General features: G+C 39.6%; 1 protein-coding gene across 4 annotated transcripts; it reads right to left on the reverse strand.

Moving 5' to 3' along the window:
• On the reverse strand, positions 1 to 22,963 carry cep20 (centrosomal protein 20). Of its 4 annotated transcripts, none has more exons than XM_069905702.1 (5): positions 22,890 to 22,963; positions 8,180 to 8,377; positions 6,439 to 6,523; positions 3,974 to 4,110; positions 1 to 167 (listed from the first exon to the last, which is right to left on the reverse strand). In XM_069905702.1, exons 2-5 carry the CDS (start codon positions 8,343 to 8,345, stop codon positions 94 to 96), a joined length of 462 nt encoding a protein of 153 aa, XP_069761803.1. In that variant the 5' UTR covers positions 8,346 to 8,377; positions 22,890 to 22,963; the 3' UTR covers positions 1 to 93. The 4 variants fall into 4 exon arrangements, with proteins under 4 accessions (XP_069761803.1, XP_069761801.1, XP_069761802.1 ...); XM_069905700.1 differs by lacking the exon at positions 22,890 to 22,963 and adding an exon at positions 13,107 to 13,197; XM_069905701.1 differs by lacking the exons at positions 1 to 167; positions 22,890 to 22,963 and adding exons at positions 3,083 to 3,647; positions 13,107 to 13,197.
• Positions 22,964 to 22,996: the final 33 nt, after the last annotated feature.

The raw sequence follows: 22,996 nt of genomic DNA on the forward strand, positions 1-22,996 counted from the left end.
TATTTTCCACAACTTTACCTTTTATTATAAGCAAAATTACAGCATTGGAATACAAACAGGTAGTCAATAGTCAACAGTTATACTCAACAATAATCAATGTCCACCTTTGAGAACAAAATGGTCTTCAAAGCTTCTTCCTTCTAATCTACTATGTTCGGGGAATTCACCTGAAAAGAAAATTTTCCAAATGAGGGAGGAAAGTGGATATAATTGGTCAGGTGTTATGAATAAAAACATTTTTTGTTGTTAATAAAAGTGCCAATTCTAAAAGACATTTACTGGTATGTGCCACTTTACATCCTTTCAGGCAACATCCAACCACATATATGTCGATTGTCCACGGTCCCATAAGATAATAGTGTTCAGAAATCCTGATCGGAGAACGGGATGTCGTGGATGTAACTGGACGTAAGTAACAACTTCCCGCACTCAACATGTATCTCATGCATTTTGTATACAAAGGCTTTTGAATGCAGATACTGTTCTGTACTTTCTATCGATCATGGCTCCTAAACGCAGCAAAACCAGTGGTAGAGAGGCAAAGGGAAAGTATTCATTTGGAAGTGAAACAAAAGGTTATTAAACAACATAAAGGCAGAAAAACAGTGAATGCCTTTGCTCATGATTTAGGCACGTCGCACTCTTCACAACAATCCTCTAAAACAAAGAAAACATTCTCCAAGCTGTTAAAGAATTGGCTCCAATGAAAGCTACAAGGCTAACAGAAATGTGAGAGGGACCTATATCAGATCTGGAGAAATTGCTCATGATGTGGATTGAGGGCCAAACACAAAAGTAAGTCCCTCTCAGCACATTGACAACCACTGCCAAGGCAAAAAGTTTGTTCCAAATGCTTAAAGAAAAAGCAGGACCAGACCACAATTGAGTTTAGTGCTAGCCCTGGGTGGTTCAGGTGCTTTAAAGTGTTTTTTGCTACATAAAGTGAAAGTGAGTAGTGAGTCTATGAGCGCCGATGCAAAGACAACAGAATTTGTTGAGACCTTAGATAAACTAATTGTACAGGCAAGTTATTTGCCCCAGCAAATTTTTTTTAATAGGGATGAAACCTCCTTATTCTGGAAGTGAATGCTTGAAAGGACCTTCATCCATAAGGAGGCCAAGTCAATGCTAGGCTTTAAAGACCGAGTGATGGTGTTGTTAGGAGGCAATGTTGCCGGCTATAGGTTAAAGCCTTTTCTTCTTTGGCACAGTGAACACCCAGGGCTTTCAAGAACATTAACAAGCACACCGTACCAGTTTACTACAGGAGCAAGTTAAAAAGTCCTGGATGACACAAATACTGTTTCTGAATGCCCTTCTCGATTGCTATGCCAGTGAAAATGGAGAAGTACTGCTTGGAAGAAGGCATGCCTTCCAAGATTTTGCTATTTGTAGACAATGCTTCAAGACATCCCCCTTTTCATTGGTAACCTCCACCCTAACATAAAGTGGTGTCCCTCTCACCAAACATACCTCTTTAATCCAGGCAATGAACCAAGGGGTTATCGTAGCATCAAATCTACTACCCAAGGAGGACCTTTGTTGCTGCAAATGATGACACTGGCAAGACACTGATGCAGTTCTGGAAGGAGTACATTTTCCACTGCATAAAGAACCTTGCTTGGGTCTGGGAATATAGAGTCCATGAATGGGATGTGGAAAAAAAAAGTGAAGAGTTGTTTGCATGACTTTAAGGGCTATGAGAAAGATGATGAGACTGCAAGGATTAATGGACCTGTTGTCGACATGGCAAACAGCAATCTGAACCAAGGCGAGATGATGAGGACATTCAAGAACTCCTAGAGGTGGTTCCTGAGGAATTAACAAATGAAGAATGTCTGGAGCTAGAGCAAGAGTGAATAGCTGGAGAAGAATCAAGGGAAAAGGAAACTGCAGAAGGAGAACAAGAACAGGGGCAGACCATAACTGCTTGCTGAAGAGATACACAACGTTTTTCATTGATAGAGAGGAATGCTCATGCAGTGTTTGTTGCATAAAAATACATTTATGGAGAAAAAGCAAACTAGGCAAACACTGGCCATATTCCTGAAGAAGCCATCACCTCGCCAAGAAGAGCCTCAGCCAGGTCCTTCAGGCATGACAGAGTGACAGTTCATCAATGGAGGTTATTTGACCTGAAACTCTTCTAGTGGAAAACCAGGAGGTTGAGAACAGTGATGTGGATGATCTGGATCCTCTTTGTTAAAATGCATATGATGTAAGCCAAGAAAGTGTGAAAAGTGGAAAAAAAGGCAAGTTTAATTTAGCGCAAGTTCAGTATCCCGTATAGCTTTGTTAGGTATATACAGTAATATGGTGTTCACACAATGTCCACAATGCATAATGGCCAATTTCACAGAACATATCGTGGACATTAAGTGCCACGTACCTGTAGTCAATGTCAAAAGAGTTTGCAAAGAACAGTAAAATAGTTTTATTGACAAAAAAAAGACAAAATTATTGGTTTTTCAGCCATTAATTAAAAAAAACCCAAAAACTGATCTGATTGTATACATTTATTCAGTGTTTCATTTATTCACCTTTATGCATTAACTTAACTTTGCAACACGATAATGCCTTGCTCTCAAAATTAAATTACTGAAAAGCTGGTACGATATAAAAGCTCACCAGTATTGCATCATTTACTCAAATAATATGGAAGAAGATTCATTTCGAAAGGGAAAAAAAAACAAATTACCAAATACCAACACTATTATTGACGCAAAATCAGCTAATCCCTTTTACAATAGATAACCTTTACTTTAGAGAATGGGAGAGAAAAAGAATTAAAAGAATAGAAAATTGTTTTTTGGGAAATAATTTATTAACATTTGAACAACTGAAGTACAAATATGGAATAACTCATGGTACAATGTTTGCATATCATCAACTGAGAGCCGACTTAAAGGATAAATTGGAAAACAGACTGAGATTACCAGAAGGAAGCAGCTTTGAATATGTGGTTACAGACACAATGATAATTAAAAGATTTATAACTAACATGTACATCAAGCTGCAAGATAAGGAAAATGATGAAATAAGCTATAAACCCAAACAAAAGTGGGAAAAGGATTTAAACATAAAGATAAAAAATGAAACATGGGAAAAGTATCTCTGGAACTATGAAGAATATAATAAACACAAGGTTACACATGATACAGTATATATATAATATATATCACGCGCCATAAGTTAAAAAAAAATGGGATCTAACATTATCAGATAGATGTTTTCGCCGCAAGAAGGAAATGGGAACAACAGTACATGCAATTTGGGCATGTGAGAAACTGAAAAAGTTTTGGGAAGATCTAAATCAGATATTAAATAAAAACACAAAAAAACAACATACCAAAAAAATCAGAGATCTTTCTTCTCAGTAATACAAGAAGTAAGGAATTAGGCCTCAAACTGGATGAAGTGCAAAAAAGATTTAATATGATAGCCTTAGCTGTAGCAAAAAAATGTATAATGTCAACTTGGAAATTGGAAGAGAGCCTGAGAATACAGTAATGGTACATGGAAATTAATAAATGTATTCCATTAGAAAAAATAACATACAATTAAAAAAATAAAGTCACATTATTTGAACAAATTTGGGAACTGTACATGGAACATAACAGAGAGGGCTTGCCTCAGACCTCCACCCCCTAAAATGATAAGAAGACAAAATGACTTGATCCAGTGTGTAAAAATAGATGACACATTTTTCTTGTTTATTTTTCATTGTGTGATGACATTGTTTAATGGTTTTATTGTATTGTATATGTTGAATGTTTATTGGTTTTGGAGAGGGGTAGGAAAGAGGGAGGGAGGGTAGGAGGGAAAAAAAGGGGAGAAAATGCCACTGTGTATGTATTTTGGTTGATATAGTTCACAGTGTGAAAAAAAAAATTTAAAAAAAATTAAATTACTAACTAAAGATAAATCTTATGGTGAGCAAGTGCTCACAAAGTGTAAATTTTAAATGACCTACCTGGACTGCATTTCTCATTTGCCTCCTTTAGAGTCACTTTCTTTACATTTGGGATAGATGTAGGTTTAGAAAGAGATTTTGCACCATCCTCCTTGTTCTCATTTACAAAATGAGCTAGAATTCCATACAGTAGTGGACTAAATGAGAGCAAGGAGAAAACAAGTACTCTTTAATCAGACATTAAGATTCTACTTCATAGCATTTATTTAATATGTAACATCTTCTTAAAAAATTGAAACAATTACAATATTGAAATAAGACCCGCTACATAAAACAGATTTGTAGTGTTATTTATTCATGCAAAATTAGCTTGTAAATATATAGAAATTACTTCATCACTACAAAACATCTTGAGTGACTATATTTGAATAAAAATGAAAATTCATTCTAAGAAGGACCTATTTTCATTGACTTGTACAGTACAGTACCATTACTCTAAGATAGTGAAATGGGTACTGCCTGGAAAATAAGTTCCAAGGTTTTCTCTCACATCAAACAATGTTTCTCTGTGTAAAAGCAGATTTTGAACATCCCCGATACAAATCTAAATTTTTAAAATTGCAACATGAGCCATTTTTTATTACTGTAACGCATTTCAAAGAGTATGTTTACTTAGATTTATTCAAAATACTGCTATTTTATTGCACTTATAGGTTTGTATATCATATACATAAATTCCACAATTGTCAAAGTAACAAAAGTATTGTTCCAAGAAGAAATTAATAAAATTTCAAAATACACCAGTATTAAAACATAATTTCTTATATTTCTTTGTTCAGATTAAAAAATATTACTAGATCCAAGTGAAAAGTTGACACTGGAACAAAATCTGAAACAAAAACAAACTCCTGGAAGAACCAAAGAGGTCATACAGCAACCACAAAGTCATAGAGCTGTGCCATACAGGAACGAGCCCCTCAGTCCACCAGGTGCATGTTATATTTTTGCTCATCTACACTAATCCCGTTGGTCTGTTTTATAGATCTGTATTCTTCTATGCTTTGTCGACTCAAGCAATTTCTGTGAAATTCAACAAACTGAATGTATACGATTCCACCACTCCCACTTGTGGCATTCTATAGAAACCTCTTTGTTGAAAACTTGACTCTCATCCCCTTTAAAACTTTTTACTCTCACTGTAAACCTATGCTCTTTTGCCTTTAATGCCATTACCATGAGAAATTACTTATCTATTTATACCATGTATGCCTCTTGTAATTTTACTTCCCTTTATCAGCCTTCTTTGCTCCACATTTTTCCCCGTAACTAAAATCTTTCGGTAGAAACACACAGAAAATGCCAGTCACACAGCATCCATAGGAGGTAAAGGTAAATTATCAACGTTTTGGGCCTGAGCCCTTCTTCAGATTTAAGTAAAAAGCAGGTTAGTCCAAGCAACATCCTGGTGAATCTCTTCTGCATGCTCCAGAGCAACCAATATGTCAATCAGAACTGCAGACACTGCTCCAAATGTCGTCTAACCAGCATTTTGTAAAGTTGAAACTTAATGTCCCAACTTTTCTATTCCATACCCTGACCAATAAAGACAAGCATGCCACATGCCTTCTTCCCATCTTATCTAACTGTGAATTATGGACTTGAAGGTACCTCTGTTCAAAAGATTCCTTCATGCCTATCATTTTTGGACAATTCTTATCTCTATTTGACAATACTAAATGCATCAATCACACTTTTTGGGATTAGATTTCATCTGTCAATGCTCTGGCCTACCTTTCATCAGATGTATATCCTGCTTTCACTCTTACACAAGCTTCCTTGCTGTCCACATCATGAACATTCAGGTCTGCAAATTTACTGATCAAACCTCTTACATTCATGCCCAAGTCATAAATACATATCACAAAAACAAGGATCTCTGAGGTACCCATTGATCACAGAAGCCAATTTTGAATCCAATTAGCCAGCTTGGCTTAGATTCTGTGCAGCCTACCAATTGAGACTTTATTAAATGCTTACTAAAATCAGTATAGACAACTTCTGCTACCTTGTCATTATGAATCTTTTAAGTAGATAACCAAATCAAATTAGTGAGACAGGATTTCCCTCCCACAAAACCATTTTGACTATCCATGATCAGCTTCTGCCTTTCCAAGTATACATAAACCTTCAGGATTTCTCTACCACTAATGTAAGGCTCACTAGTCTAGAGTTACCTGGCTTAACCCTGCAACATTTCCTAAATAAAGGAACAACATTAGCTATTCTCCCATCATCTGTAGAGTGAAAGTAAATCAAAACTAGAAAAGTGAGAAAAAAATATGCTCGAAGCTACAGAAAAGAGAGTGACGATATCAAAGGGAATATATCATGGGGCATAACCATTACTTTAAATTCTGACATTTGGAGAAATAAGCAAAAAGAAATAAATGTTTTATAACATTATCATTTGAAATAAAAAGCAAAAAGTCTTAAATGTTAGTAAAGTAACTTTAGGATTTGCTTACATAGTTTTTATGCTTGAATCTTCAACAATATTCAGCTCATTCACTAGAAACTGTCTTTCTAAGGGTATTTCAGGTTGACCAGCCTCTGTGTGGAAAAGTTTACTGTGAAACCTTTATTATTCATAAAATTTACTGCATATCTTGAACTAACAGAACCAAAGGAAATTTTATTTTATGCAAGATTGAATATGGAGTAGTGTTTGAAATAAATTGTTAACTGGAATTAAAGACCCAAGGATATGATCTAAATATTAAATCCTCTTGTATGAATAAACCCTTTTCTTGAAGTATAATTTTTGATCAGCATTTTGTATTATTACTGCTTTCAAATAAGTGATTAAAGAGAGTTTTGAAACAAACTTAACTGTAGGTCCAGGTAGCATCCTGATATAATAAAACCGAACATTTATGGAAACAATGAAGTTTACAAGAAAGTGGGGGAAAAAAAGATGGGGAAATAATGTCTGAGAATTTTTGGAATTAAGAATACACAGATTAAAAAAAAGGGAAACAAATTGCCGACCCAATTAGATATTCATTTTGCAATCTGGCCTAACTCTAAGCTTAAGTGTAATGACTGTTGAAGTGGAGATGGTTCTTCAGGAAATTGATGCAACTACAGTGGTGCCATAAGAGAAGGTTTGATATGTACACCATTAATCAACTTGAAGCTAAACAGCAACTTTGAGTTTTCAAGGTGTTATACCTTAGCCTGTAACAGTAAAATCTGGGGTATTTAATCTTGGACAACAAACATATCATAGAGAGATCTAGTCCAAGAGCATGGAAACAGGCCCACAGGCCCAGCTTGCCCATGCTGCACAAAGTGCTTCCCTACTTCCTTCCCACTGCCCCACATCAGGCCCATATACCTCTCAGCTCCTTTCAACCATCTAATTATCCAAGTGTTTCTTAAAGGAAGCTAACATACTTCCCTTTACCATTTTGGCAGCTCATTCCATATGTCCACTATGCTCCGAGTGAAGAATCGATCCCTCACGTCCCTTCTAAATCCCACCTCCGCACCTGATAGTTATGCCCTCCTCACTTAGATCCTTCTTCACTAAGAAAGACAGATATACGGATCATTGAAAATCCAAGTGCATATTGATATGAACTGGTCAGTTTACCTGGGTGTAAACACCAGAAAATATAGCCCGAGCTCTTTGTCAAGGCATGATGAAGACCTTGTTGAAGGGCTCAGACCCAAAACATCGGGTACATCCCTTTGTATTCTACACACACTGGGTGATCTGCTGAATTTTCCCCAGGACCTTTGTGCTGGAGTCAATGAACTTGCTATTTTCAGGTTTTTCTTCAAAAATTGCTTATACATTTGCTTCTTTCATATATACAATAATGGAAAACTGTTAATTACTGATCCACTGTTTTAAAATTTATACTATCCATTTTACTCGACACTTGGAACCATGGAAGGGAAATAACTTGAATTTTATTTTACTTGTTAATTCATAGTTTCAATATTTTCCATGGTCTGATATATGACAAAAATCGAGCATATGCTAAATATTTATTCTGTTTTTCATTATTACCATCAGATCTGTGTAGCATTAGACTGAAGGAATTAAGGAGGCTTTTGATCCTCTAACTGACTGGACCATTCAGATTATTTTACAGATTTTTGTACACAAGGTCACCTAAAATGTTGATGAATTATCTACTTTTTACATTCTTTCATATATTGATAAAATTTGTTATATTTAACAATGGTTCCACATACCTGCAGTCAGCACTGATGCTGTGTACTTGTATTTATTGAAGTCAAGATATTCACGGATGAGTTCATTAATAAGAAGATTTTCATGTGACAATGGTGGCCTTGGCTCACTCTGATCATCCAGGGCACTAAAAACCTCAGCTCGAATTCGGGCTTTTAGTTGGCCCATTACACCTCTCTTTTCTAAGGTTTCCTTCAAAACTGTAAATATAAAGAATATATTTTTTAATTGCACATTAAATACCTGCAGAATTATCAGTTGATTGGTGCATATACAAGTAATGTGCCAACAAAATTAAAGTATTAAAACAAAATTTAAATTAAGATTAGATATCCAAAGCTTATCTTAAAATATCTATTAGTATGATTGTGAAATACCACTGCTAACAAAAGGGACAGATAAGTATCAACAGTACAATATCCCTTTAATTGATAATGAAGAAAATAGAGCAGCGCAAGAGCAAGCACACAATGCCTGTGGAAACATGACAAATTAAACTAATCCCCTCTGCCTGCATATGATTCATATCCCCATCCCTCCCACTGTCAAGTACCTTTCTAAATACCTCTTAAACATCTCTATTGTATCTGCTTTTGCCACGTTCCAGACACCAACTGCTCGGAGCAAAAAACTTGCTTCGCAACTTTGCCCCTTTAATTTTAAATCTATGCCCTCTTGTATTTGACAATTCCACTCTGGGGATAAAGACTATCAACCTTTTCTGTGCTCCACAATTTTATATCTCAGGTCTCCCCTCAGCCTCCTATCCTTCAGAGAATACAGTTTGTCCAATCGCTCCTTATTACTAATATATTCTAATTCAGGCAATATCCTGGTGAATCTGTCCTGCACCCTCTCCAAACCACATCTTTCCTACAAAACCCTCCCACTAAGGAGTGCATCTACAGGGAACACTGACGTCCGAGGGCAGCAGCATTCATCAAAGACCCACACCATCCAGCACACACTCTGTTTTCGCTGCTGCCATCAGGAAAGAGGTATAGGTGCCACAAAACTTGCACCACCAGGATCAGGAATAGCTGATCCCCCTCCACCATCAGACTCCTCAACGACAAACTCAATCAGGGACAAATTTAAGCACTCTTGTGTACTTTATTGTTTTTTTTTGCTCTCCCTGAATTGCAGAGTTTGTTTACATTTGTTATCGGTTTACAATTCTTTTGAATGTTCACATGTTCATGCTGTGTGCAATTTATTTTTTGTGCTACTAATTAGTGGTAATTCTGCCAAGCCCACAAGAAAAAGGAATCTCAGAGTTGTACGTGATGTCACATATGTAGTCTGACAATAAATCTCAAATGATGTGTGGTGACCAGAACTGCACACAGTAGTATCCCAAAGAAGACCCAAAGTTTTATGCAGCTACGAAAAGACTTCTATACCTTGATACTCAATACATTTACCAATGAATCAAGGCTTCTTCACCACCATACTTATCAGTGTTGTCACTTTCAGCAAGTTGCAGACTGGCACCCCAAGATCCATCTGTACTCAATGCTTCTAAGTAAGGGGCTTGCACTTACTGTTGTGTATGAGCTCACATAATTAAGACTAACCTATTAGACTAACCTGGCTACTGACACACAGGGTTATATATATATATATATATATATGGAAGGGTGACATTATGATGTCCAGCAGAGGGCGGGCTTATACCAAACACTCACTGTGTACCTTCCACCTTCATTTGACTTCCTAAAAACTTCATGTGTCCACTCCATGGCATTTCACTGTCCATATCACCAAATTATCCATAGCCTGCTATATCTTTTTCAATGTCAAAAGACATAGTAGTTTTATATTAAAAGAGAAATATAGCAGTTCACCTGCAAGTGTGGCAAAATCTTTGCATTGCTGCAAAACTGAAGGCAAAAATGCAGAAACTTTCTGTTAGCAATTTCTTCATTTTGAAAGCAAGGAAAGGCAACATACAATATTCACTTTTTAAATGCCTACAGCATCTAACATCACCATAATTTATTGTGGCTATAATTCTAGCAGGCATTTGATTACAGACTCAAAATAAAAGATGAATGAGGTAACATAATGGATAGATAACTGGAAACCAAGGGGAGGCAAAAAGAAGAGCAATTGGAGAGAAACTGTTCTTGAACAGAATGGTTCTGAACTCAAGGCTTCAGTGGCTTCCTTTTAAAGGCAGCAGTGACCAGGTTGATGGAGATCCTTTCAGATACTGGCTGTCTTCCGGAGGTAGAGCCTCTGATCGATATTTCTAATGATGGAGGTCAGATTTATTGTCAGAGTACAAACATGACATCACAAGCAACTCTGAGATTCTTTGTTCCTGCTGCTAAGGCAGAATTACCACTTATTGGTACTGCAGGGGAAAAGCATACAATAATAAAGCACAAAAGCCGGCAGAAACTGTGATTGAAGAAAAAATACAAAGAGAAACTCAGCTGGTCATCAACTAGTCAAAGTGTACTTGAAAAAGCACACAAATGCTGGAGAAACTCAGCACTTCAAACGGGGCCTTTATGAAGCAAAGGTAAAGATACATCACCAACGTTTCGGGCTTGAGCACTTTCTTGATGAAGGGCTTGAGGCCGAAACGTTGGTGATGTAACATCTTGATGAACGGCTAGTGGCCGAAATGTTACATCTTCATGACGGGCTCGTGGCCGAAACGTTGGTGATGTAACACTTTGATGAAGGGCTCGTGGCCGAAACGTTGGTGATGTAACATCTTGATGAAGGGCTCGTGGTCGAAACATTGGTAATGTAACACTTTGATGAAGGACTTGAGGCCGAAATGTTGGTGATGTAACATTTTGATGAAAGGCTCGAGGTCAAAACGTTGGTGATGTAACATCTTGATGAAGGGCTTGTGGCCGAAACGTTGGTGATGTAACACTTTAATGAAGGGCTCGAGGCCGAAATGTTGGTGATGTAACAGCTTGACGAAGGGCTCAAGCCCGAAACACTGACGTATCTTTACCGTTGCTACATAAAGGCACTGTTTGACCTGATGAGTTTCTCCAGCAATTGTGTTTTTTCCACTTAACCAGTGTCTACAAAGTCCTGTGTTTTATCAATCAAAGTGCACTTTATCTTTGCTACATAAAGAGTACACAACAAACCTTTCGGGCTTGAGCCCTTCATCAAGATATGAGCACAATCAATAAAGAAATCTAAGCAATGACTGTGCAAAACAAAGGAAAAAAAAATAAATAACATGCAAAATTAAGTTCTTAAAGGAATCCGTGATCGAGCTTGTTGTTGAGGGTGACGGTGGAGCTGGTCAGAACTAATGTGATGGACTTGGCGATGTTTGTGAAATTTGTCCTCAGTTTCTGATTTCCCCTCGCCTCCCCCCTCCCCTCCCCCCTCCCCCTCGCCTCCCCCTCCCTCCCCCTCGCCTCCCCCTCCCCTCCCCCTCCCTCCCCCTCGCCTCCCCCCTCCCCTCTTCCCCCTCCCCTCTTCCCCCTCCCCTCTTCCCCCTCCCCTCTTCCCCCTCCCCTCTTCCCCCTCCCCTCTTCCCCCTCCCCTCTTCCCCCTCCCCTCTTCCCCCTCCCCTCTTCCCCCTCCCCTCTTCCCCCTCCCCTCTTCCCCCTCCCCTCTTCCCCCTCCCCTCTTCCCCCTCCCCTCTTCCCCCTCCCCTCTTCCCCCTCCCCTCTTCCCCCTCCCCTCTTCCCCCTCCCCTCTTCCCCCTCCCCTCTTCCCCCTCCCCTCTTCCCCCTCCCCTCTTCCCCCTCCCCTCTTCCCCCTCCCCTCTTCCCCCTCCCCTCTTCCCCCTCCCCTCTTCCCCCTCCCCTCTTCCCCCTCCCCTCTTCCCCCTCCCCTCTTCCCCCTCCCCTCTTCCCCCTCCCCTCTTCCCCCTCCCCTCTTCCCCCTCCCCTCTTCCCCCTCCCCTCTTCCCCCTCCCCTCTTCCCCCTCCCCTCTTCCCCCTCCCCTCTTCCCCCTCCCCTCTTCCCCCTCCCCTCTTCCCCCTCCCCTCTTCCCCCTCCCCTCTTCCCCCTCCCCTCTTCCCCCTCCCCTCTTCCCCCTCCCCTCTTCCCCCTCCCCTCTTCCCCCTCCCCTCTTCCCCCTCCCCTCTTCCCCCTCCCCTCTTCCCCCTCCCCTCTTCCCCCTCCCCTCTTCCCCCTCCCCTCTTCCCCCTCCCCTCTTCCCCTCCCCTCTTCCCCCTCCCCTCTTCCCCCTCCCCTCTTCCCCCTCCCCTCTTCCCCCTCCCCTCTTCCCCCTCCCCTCTTCCCCCTCCCCTCTTCCCCCTCCCCTCTTCCCCCTCCCCTCTTCCCCCTCCCCTCTTCCCCCTCCCCTCTTCCCCCTCCCCTCTTCCCCTCCCCTCTTCCCCCTCCCCTTCCCTCTTCCCCCTCCCCCTTCCCTCTTCCCCCTCCCCCTTCCCTCTTCCCCCTCCCCTTCCCTCTTCCCCCTCCCCTTCCCTCTTCCCCCTCCCCTTCCCTCTTCCCCCTCCCCTTCCCTCTTCCCCCTCCCCTTCCCTCTTCCCCCTCCCCTTCCCTCTTCCCCCTCCCCTTCCCTCTTCCCCCTCCCCTTCCCTCTTCCCCCTCCCCTTCCCTCTTCCCCCTCCCCTTCCCTCTTCCCCCTCCCCTTCCCTCTTCCCCCTCCCCTTCCCTCTTCCCCCTCCCCTTCCCTCTTCCCCCTCCCCTCTTCCTCTTCCCCCTCCCCTCTTCCTCTTCCCCCTCCCCTCTTCCCCCTCCCCTCTTCCTCTTCCCCTTCCCTCTTCCCCTTCCCTCTTCCCCTTCCCCTCTCTCCCTCCCCTTCCCTCTCCCAAATGTTGCTGGGTTAACGCTGCAGCATCGGTCCGAGAGCATCGCTCCGTGGTCAATGGGCGAACCGTTTCCAGCGGCTCCAGAACAGGTGTTTGAGCGGAACGAAGCCGGTCTCCGGACGGCAGAACTACTCTCAGCGACCGACCCCACGCCACCTACCAGCTTTGAGCTCGCTGACCGTCGCCATTTGCCCGACCACGTGACCCTTTCTCGTTACCCGGATGTTAACGGGGTGCGCGGAACCGAAATTATCAGTGGAAAGGTTCAGCTAACTCAGTTACTGTAATCGAATATATATTTAAAAAAAGACCAGCATCACTCACTAAACGTGCTGATTTAAAATCACCAAGGTGGAGAAACTCAGCACGCCCATTGGCTGGCTGGACCTGTGGCCCCGCCCACAGTCTCCTGACTAAAGGTGACCCAGCCTCTACCTCAGTGCAGGTGAGTGGGGGAAGCAGCAGGGATGTGATTCTAGTCCAATGGGAGTAAAAGCCTGTCAGTTTTACATTGTTCCCAGTCTTTTGGAGTTATTGATGGTGCACCATCAACCAGTGTATTTCATGTAATAAAGATACATGACCAATGTTTTGGGCTTGAGCCCTTCATTGAGATATGAACCTGAAAGGTACACTGTTTGACCAGCTGAGTTTCTCAAGGATTGTTTTTTTTTCCCAGCCACGTTTTACAAACGTTCTTGTTTAATTGTCTAGGAAAGCTTGATGAAGGGCTCAAGCCTGAAAAGTTGCTTGTGTATCTTTGCTACATGAAGAACACTATTTGACCTGCAAAGTTTCTCCAGCATTGTGTTTTTTAACCTGAGAGATGGAATCAGTTGGAGTTCTGAGACTATCAGCTTTCTGCAATCAATTTTGGAAATGTATGAACTCCTACTTGACTGAATCATATTTATTTTATCAGATTTATTCAGTGAGCCATTTTAATTATTTTTTTAATTGTCGATTGATCTCCATCCAGCAGGACATTAAAGCAGTTTTTAATGGTGAACAGACTCTATATCACTGCAATGAATGTCACAAAAGTAAATAGGAATAAAACTATTCAAGGTAGAATATCCAATCTGACTAGTTAATTTGCATCCTCATAGAAATTGCCCAGTTATTACATTCAAACTATTTTTGGTACTTATTTTAAAATGCTTTGTATGGAGGACATTTTAATTACATCTGAGCATCCTCCCAACAAACTGCCCTCAACGATCAGGAGGATATCACATTCAAGGTCAGACTTATTATCTTTGTGTCCAACAAGAAACAGCAATACTGTCTGTTAGAATAAGTACAGACACTTACATTTACTGCATCTTCGGGGAAGACCAAAGCAAAATTAAAATAAAGCATGACATTAATCTCAGGATAAAAGCCAGTTCCAGCAGAAACCAGAGGCACTTGCTTTAAATTATTACCTGGAAGTGCTTCATTTGTAAGGTGTGCTGGATTTAATCTAGTTGGGAAAAGACTGCCAGCCTCAAGATTTACCAGGAGTTGGCTAATGGTATACCACTCATTTTTTTTAAATAATTTTTTAATTTTTCATACTGTGAACCATACCAACTAAAATATATACAAATGTTTCTCATTAAATATACACAGTGGCATTTTCTCCCCTTTTTTTCCCCCTACCTTCCCTCCCCCACTTCCCACCCCCCTCCAAAACCAATAAATATTCAACATATACAATAAAACCATTAAACAATGTCATCACACAATGAAAAATAAATCAGAAAAATGTATCATCTACTTTTACACAATGGATCAAGTCGTTTTGTCTTCTTATCATTTTAGGGGGTGGAGGGCCAAGGCAAACCCTCTCTGTTATGTTCCATGTACGACTCACAAATTTGCACCAATAATGTGACTTTATTTTTGAAATTATATGTTATTTTTTCCAATGGAATACATTTATTCATTTCCATGTACCATTGCTGTATTCTCAGGCTCTCTTCTGATTTCCAAGTTGACATTATACATTTTTTTGCTACAGCTAAGGCTATCATAATAAATCTTTTTTGCACTTCATCCAATTTGAGGCCTAATTCTTTACTTCTTATATCACTTAGCAGGAATATCTCTGGATTTTTTGATATGTTGTTTTTTGTGATTTTATTTAATACCTGATTTAGATCTTCCCAAAACTTTCTCACTTTTTCACATGCCCAAATTGCATGTACTGTTGTTCCCATTTCCTCCTTACAGCGAAAACATCTATCTGATAATGTTGGATCCCATTTTTTTAACTTTTGGGGCGTGATATATAACCTGTGTAACCAATAATACTATATCATGCGTAACCTTGTGTTTACTATATTCTTCATAGTTCCAGAGCATAACTTGTCCCGTTTCATTTTTTATCTTTATGTTTAAATCCTTTTCCCACTTTTATTTGAGTTTATAGCTTATTTCATCATTTTCCTTATCTTGCAACTTGATGTACATGTTAGTTATAAATCTTTTTATTAACATTGTGTCTGTAATCACATATTCAAAGCTGCTTCCTTCTGGTAATCTCAGTCTGTTTCCCAATTTATCCTTTAAGTCAGCTTTCAGTTGATGGTATGCAAACATTGTACCATGAGTTATTCCATATTTGTACTTCATTTGTTCAAATGTTAATAAATTATTTCCCAAAAAACAATTTTCTATTCTTTTAATTCCTTTTTAATTCCTTTTCTAAAGGAAAGGTTATTTATTGTAAAAAGGGATTAGCTAATTTTGTGTCAATAATAATTTTGGTATTTGGTAATTTGTTTTTTTTTCCTTTCTAAGTGAATCTTCTTCCATATATTGAGTATGATGCAATACTAGTGAGCTTTTATATCGTACCAGCTTTTCATTCCACTTATAAAGTATATGTTTTGGTACCTTCTCCCCTATTTTATCTAGTTCAATCTTAGTCCAGTCTGGTTTTTCCCTTGTCTGGTAAAAATCTGATAAATACCTTAATTGTGCTGCTCCATAATAATTTTCAAAGTTTGGTAACTGCAAACCACCTTGATTGTACCATTCTGTTAATTTATCTAACGCTATCCTTGGTTTTCCCCCTTTCCACAAGAATTTCCTTATTATTCTCTTTAGTTCTTTAAATAATTTCTCTGTTAAGGGAATTGGTAACAATTGAAATAAGTATTGTATCCTTGGGAAGACATTCATTTTAATGCAATTTACCCTCCCTATCAACATTAGCGATAATTCTTTCCAATGTTCTAAGTCTTCCTGCAATTTCTTTATTATTGGCTGATAATTTAATTTGTACAGGTGGCTTGTTATTATCTAACCTAATACCTAGTTATCGGATTGCTTGTGTTTGCCATTTAAATGGTGATTCTTTTTTAAATTCTCTATAATCCGCATTACTCATTGGAATCACTTCACTTTTATTTGTGTTGATATTGTACCCCGATATTTTTCCATTTTCCTTCAATTTCTTATATAACATAACATAACAATTTACAGCACGGAAACAGGCCATTAGGCCCTTCTAGTCCGCACTGAACCAAACACCCCTCTCTAGTCCCACCTCCCTGCACAATGCCCATAACCCTCCATCTTCTTCTCATCCATATACCTGTCCAACCTTTTCTTAAATAATACAATTGACTCCGCCGCCACTATTTCTCCCGGAAGCTCATTCCACACGTCTACCACTCTCTGAGTAAAGAAGTTCCCCCTCATGTTACCTCTAAACCTCTGCCCTTTAATTCTTAACTCATGTCCTCTTGTTTTAATCTTTCCTCCTCTTAACGGAAATAGTCTATCCACATCCACTCTGTCTATCCCTTTCATAATCTTAAATACTTCTATCAAATCCCCTCTCAACCTTCTACGCTCCAAAGAATAAAGACCTAATCTGTCCAATCTCTCCCTATACTGTCCAATCTCTCCCTATACTCTAGATGCTTAAACCCAGGTAACATTCTGGTAAACCTTCTCTGCACTCTCTCCACTCTGTTTATATCCTTCCTATAATTAGGCGACCAAAACTTATGTAATTCTTTTATTGATATCTCTGGTTCTGTTAGGTATACTATGATGTCATCTGCAAATAAACTAATTTTATACTCTTTCTCCTTTATTTTTATCCCTTTTCTTTTATTTTCTGTTCTTATCAGTTCTGCCAAAGGTTCCATTGCTAAAGAGAACAGTGAGGGGGATAATGGACATCTCTGCCTAGTTGATCCTAGGCAATTTAAATTGGTTTGATACATATCCATTTACTGTTACCTTCACCAATGGTCCATTATATAATGCTTTAATCCAATTAATATATTTTTCTGGTAAATTGAACCTCTGTAAGACTTTGACTATTTATTCAAAGGCTTTTTTTGTGTCTAGAGCAACAGCCACTGTTGGTTTCTTATTCCCTTCTACTGCATGAATTAGATTAATAAATTTACAGACATTATCCATTGTTCGTCTTTTCTTAATAAATCCAGTTTGATCTTGTTTTACTATTTTTGGTACACAATCGGGCAATCTGTTTGCTAATAATTTTGCTATTATTTTATAATCTGTGTTAAGTAGAGATATTGGTCTATATGACGCTGGTGCTAGTGGATCTTTCCCTGTCTTTGGTATTACTGTAATTATTGCTGTTTTGCATGAATCTGGTATGTTTTGTGTTTTATCAATCTGGTTGATTACTTCCAGGAGGGGAGGAATGAATAAGTCTTTAAAGTTTTATAGAATTCTATTGGGAATCCATCCTCTCCCGGTGTTTTATTGTTCGGTAGTTTTTTTAATATCTCCTGTAATTCTTCTATTTCAAATGGTTTTATTAATTTATTTTGCTCCTCTGTTTGTAATTTCGGTAGTTCAATTTTAGTTAGAAATTCATCTATTTTATCTTCTTTCCCTTCGTTTTCAGTTTGATATAGTTGTTCGTAGAATTACCTGAAGTTTTCATTGATCTCCGTTGGATTATATGTAATTTGTTTGTCCTTCTTCCTTAATGCCAATACCATTCTTTTAGTTTGTTCTGTCTTAAGCTGCCACGCTAGAATTTTGTGTGTTTTTTCTCCTAGCTCATAATATTTCTGTTTTGTCTTCATTATGTTCTTCTCCACCTTATATGTTTGTAGTGTTTCATATTTTATTTTTATTGTCTGCCAATTCTCTTCTTTTAGTTGTATCTTCCTTTATTGCTAATTCTTTTTCTGTATTTGTTATTTCCCTTTCCAACTGTTCTGTTTCTCGATTGTAGTCCTTCTTCATCTTAGTTACATAACTTATTATTTGCCCTCTGATGAACGCTTTCATTGCGTCCCATAGTATGAACTTATCTTTCACTGATTCCGTATTTATTTCAAAGAACATTTTAATTTGTCGTTCAATGAATTCTCTAAAATCCTGTCTTTTAAGTAGCATGGAGTTTAATCTCTATCTATAAGTTCTTGGTGGGATGTCCTCTAGCTCTTTTGCCAATAACAGGGGTGAGTGATCCGATAATAGTCTAGCTTTATATTCCGTTTTCCTAGCTCTCCCTTGAATGTGGGCTGATAACAGGAATAGGTCTATCCTTGAGTATGTTTTGTGTCTACCCGAATAATATGAATATTCCTTTTCCTTTGGGAGTTGTTTCCTCCATATATCCAAAAGTTGCATTTCTTGCATCGATTTAATTATAAATTTGGTTACTTTGTTCTTTCTGTTAGTTTTTTTTCCAGTTTTATCCATGTTTGAGTCCAAATTAAAGTTAAAATCCCCTCCTATTAGTAGGTTCCCTTGCGTATCTGCTATCTTCAAAAAGATATTTTGCATAAATTTTTGATCTTCTTCATTAGGTGAATATACCTTGAGTAAATTCCAAAATTCTGAATATATCTGATATTTTATAATTACATACCTCCCTGCTGGATCTATTATTTCCTCTTCTATTTTGATTGGTACATTTTTATTGATTAATATAGCTACTCCTCTGGCTTTTGAATTATATGATGCTGCTGTTACATGTCCTATCCAATCTCTCTTTAATTTCTTGTGTACCACTTCGGTTACGTGTTTCTTGTATGAATGCTATATCATTTTTTTCTTTTTTCAGTAAATTTAACAGTTTCTTCCTTTTGATTTGGTTATGTATTCTGTTAATATTTAAAGTCATATAGTTCAACATAGTCATTTCATACTTTGTTTATCTTTCCTTTCCGTTTCCTCATCACCACCTTCCCTTCTTATCCATTTCTGCTTTCTTTTTTTGAACACATTATAAGACAACATTTCTAAAACATACAATATTTCCACTATTCTCATATCTAAAATTCCTTTAACCCCAATAGTCCCTCCCCTTTCTGAGTTGCCCTTTGTCCCTTGTCGAGCAACCACATCTCCCCTCTCCATTTGGATTTGCGAATCCGCTTGCAAGCGACAACTGATTTCGCAGTGACAGTTATTCTTCCCCACCCAGCCCCCCCCAGAAAAGATTTTAATCTTCATATATAACAAAGGTTACTCCCTTAATTCCCTCCTTACTTCCTTTCTTCCCCTTCTTAGTTCTTACTTATACTCTATTCTATATATATATATATATATATATATAAATATATATATATGACGGTCAACCAGTTTACCTATCTCGGCTGCACCATTTCATCAGATGCAAGGATCGACAATGAGATAGACAAGACTCGCCAAGGCAAATAGCGCCTTTGGAAGACTACACAAAAGAGTCTGGAAAAACAACCAACTGAAAACCTCACAAAGATAAGCGTATACAGAGCCGTTGTCATACCCACACTCCTGTTCGGCTCCGAATCATGGGTCCTCTACCGGCACCACCTACGGCTCCTAGAACGCTTCCACCAGCGTTGTCTCCGCTCCATCCTCAACATCCATTGGAGCGCTTACACCCCTAACGTCGAAGTACTCGAGATAGCAGAGGTCGACAGCATCGAGTCCAAGCTGCTGAAGATCCAGCTGCGCTGGATGGGTCACGTCTCCAGAATGGAGGACCATCGCCTTCCCAAGATCGTGTTATATGGCGAGCTCTCCACTGGCCACCGTGACAGAGGTGCACCAAAGAAAAGGTACAAGGACTGCCTAAAGAAATCTCTTGGTGCCTGCCACATTGACCACCGCCAGTGGGCTGATAACGCCTCAAACCGTGCATCTTGGCGCCTCACAGTTTGGCGGGCAGCAACCTCCTTTGAAGAAGACCGCAGAGCCCACCTCACTGACAAAAGGCAAAGGAGGAAAAACCCAACACCCAACCCCAACCCACCAATTTTCCCTTGCAACCGCTGCAATCGTGTCTGCCTGTCCCGCATCGGACTTGCCAGCCACAAACGAGCCTGCAGCTGACGTGGACTTTTTACCCCCTCCATAAATCTTCGTCCGCGAAGCCAAGCCAAAGAAGAAGAAGATATATATATATAGTTTGTTGTCATTTTTGTTCTTGTTACATCTCTTCATCTCTCTGTCTGTTTTGTAGTTGTTCTGCAAATTTTCGTGCTTTTTCGAGATCCAAGAATAGTTTGCTTTGCTGCCCCGCGATAACTATTTTAAGTACCGCTGGGTATTTTAACATAAATTTATAACCTTTTTTCCATAGGGTCGTTTTTGCTGCATTAAACTCCTTCCTCTTCTTCAGGAGTTCAAAACTTATATCTGGATAGAAAAATTTTTTTTGACCTTTGTATTCCAATGGTTTTTTGTCTTCTCTTATCTTTTTCATTGCCTTCTCCAATATATTTTCTCTTGTTGTATATCTTAGGAATTTTACTAGAATGGATCTTGGTTTTTGTTGTGGTTGTGGTTTAGGGGCTAATGTTCTGTGTGCCCTTTCTATTTCCATTTCTTTCTGTAATTCTGGTCTTCCTAGGACCCTGGAGATCCATTCTTTTATAAATTCTTTCATATTTTTGCCACCTTCATCTTCGTTAAGGCCCACTATCTTTATATTGTTTCTTCTATTATAATTTTCCATTATATCTATCTTCTGAGCTAACAGCTCTTGTGTCTCTTTAACTTTTTTATTAGATTCTTCTAATTTCTTTTTTAAGTCATCTACTTCCATTTCTATGGCTGTTTCTCCTTCTTCCACCTTGTCTACTCTTTTTCCTATATCTGTCATGATCATCTCTAATCTATTCACTTTTTCTTCTGTACTTTTTATTCTTCTTTTTATTTCACTCAATTCTTGTGTCTGCCATTCTTTTACTATTTCCATATATTCTTAAAAAAAAATATCCATGTACTTGCCCTTCATCTTCCATTTCTTTGTGTTCTCCCTCTTCTTCTGAGTCCACTCCAGGATCTGTCCTTTACCTCTGTCTCTTCTGGTTTTCTTGTTGGGTTGTTTATTTTATTTTCTTGGGTATTTTTGTTCTTCTTATTTTTATTAAAAGTGTCTTGGTGTTGGTCTTCTTCCTCTGAGTTGGTCATCTGTTGTTTCTTTGATTTCCTTTTTTTATTCTCTTCCTTCTTGTTCCCATTATTTTCTATGTTTTCCTGTTGAGAGTCTTGCTGTCGTGTTATATTTGTCTGTTTCGGCTGTGGAGATTTACTCCTCAGCTGGTCACCCCTCCCATCGGTGTTATTTTTGTCTTGTGCTTCGCCGAGGACTCACGCATGCGCAGTTGCGCACTTTTGTTTGGCTCCATGAGCCTTCTTTGTAGTCCTGAGTTCGGGGTTTCCACTGACCTCGGGGAGCGGTCTTCTCTCTCCACGGCGGGCTTCACCTTCCTTTTCCGACGTCCTTCCTTCTTCTTTTCTTCCCGTTGTTTTTGGTTTTTCTTTCTTTGCTGCCATTTTCTCCACACTTTCAATTTGTTATGGTTTTTGTGTTAGTGACTTTGTTTTTTCTCTACCTTTTTACTTTTCTGGAGAGGGCTGGAATTCCCCTACTGGCCACTACTCCATCACGTGACTCCTCAATGATATAGATTGTTGATGCACATCTTCTTCAGGCAATTGTATAGTGAGTGTACTTAACAATAGCATTTATTGCCTTCAGAAAGAGTAAATACAGCAGAAATGTCTTGTCAATGTCACAACAGCTGCAATGCATTCTGCTACATGCTTAAGCCTCAAACATGTAGCATGACTCCTTATTAAGAAAGCCTATGAGCTCTACTTTGGTTGTAAAATTGGTGACCAAGATAAACCCTGGGCTCCTCATGACTGCAACATGTACAGTCAACCTGAGAGCATCATTTATGCGATCACAAAAGGCAAAGGAGGAAAAACCCAACACCAACCAACCAATTTTCCCCTGCAGCCGCTGCAACCGTGTCTGCCTGTCCCGCATCGGACTTGTCAGCCACAAACGAGCCTGCAGCTGACGTGGACTTTTTACCCCCTCCATAAATCTTCGTCCGCGAAGCCAAGCCAAAGAAAAGAAATGGATCCAACACACTAATGGCAGCATGAAGAAAGCACTTCAGTGCCTCTACTTCCTCAAGAGTCTGGAGAGGTTTGGTATGACATCAGAAATCTTGCATAATTTCTACAGCTGTGTGGTGGAAAAAGTGCTCAATGACTGCATCACAGTCTGGTATGGGGACACCAATACCCCTGAGCGACAAGCCCTCCAAAAGGTAGTGGACGCAGCCCAGGGACATCCCAGGCAAAACCCTCCCCATCGTCGAGCTCACCTCCCAGAGAGCAGCAGCAATCATCAAGGATCTGCACCACTCAGCCCCCGCTGTTACCACCAGGAAGGAGGGAGAGGGCCCACCACACTCACAGCACCAGGTTCAGAAACAGCTGCCACCCCTCCACCATCAGACTCCTCAACTCCATCAGGGACTCGAGCACTTGTTGTCCCTGTCGTGTGCAGTTTGCCTGAATCTCTTCATTTGTTTCCTTGTGTGGAGTTTTTTTTTGGAACGACCCATACTTCTACCTAGCCCCAGGAAAAAGAATCTCAGGGTTCTATGTGATGTCTCACAATAACATTCATGAAAAGTTAATTTAACTTTGTGTTCACCTTCACCTGTCACGTTCAGGAAGGAAACCTTCTCAGAGCGTTGGTTCGAGAGTTGTTACATCGACTCTGCCGGCCCCGCCCCCCGCCTCCGGGTCCCGCCCCCCGCC

The sequence above is a fragment of the Narcine bancroftii genome, chromosome 12 (genome assembly GCF_036971445.1).
Source record: "Narcine bancroftii isolate sNarBan1 chromosome 12, sNarBan1.hap1, whole genome shotgun sequence".
Classification (NCBI taxonomy): Eukaryota; Metazoa; Chordata; class Chondrichthyes; order Torpediniformes; family Narcinidae; genus Narcine; species Narcine bancroftii.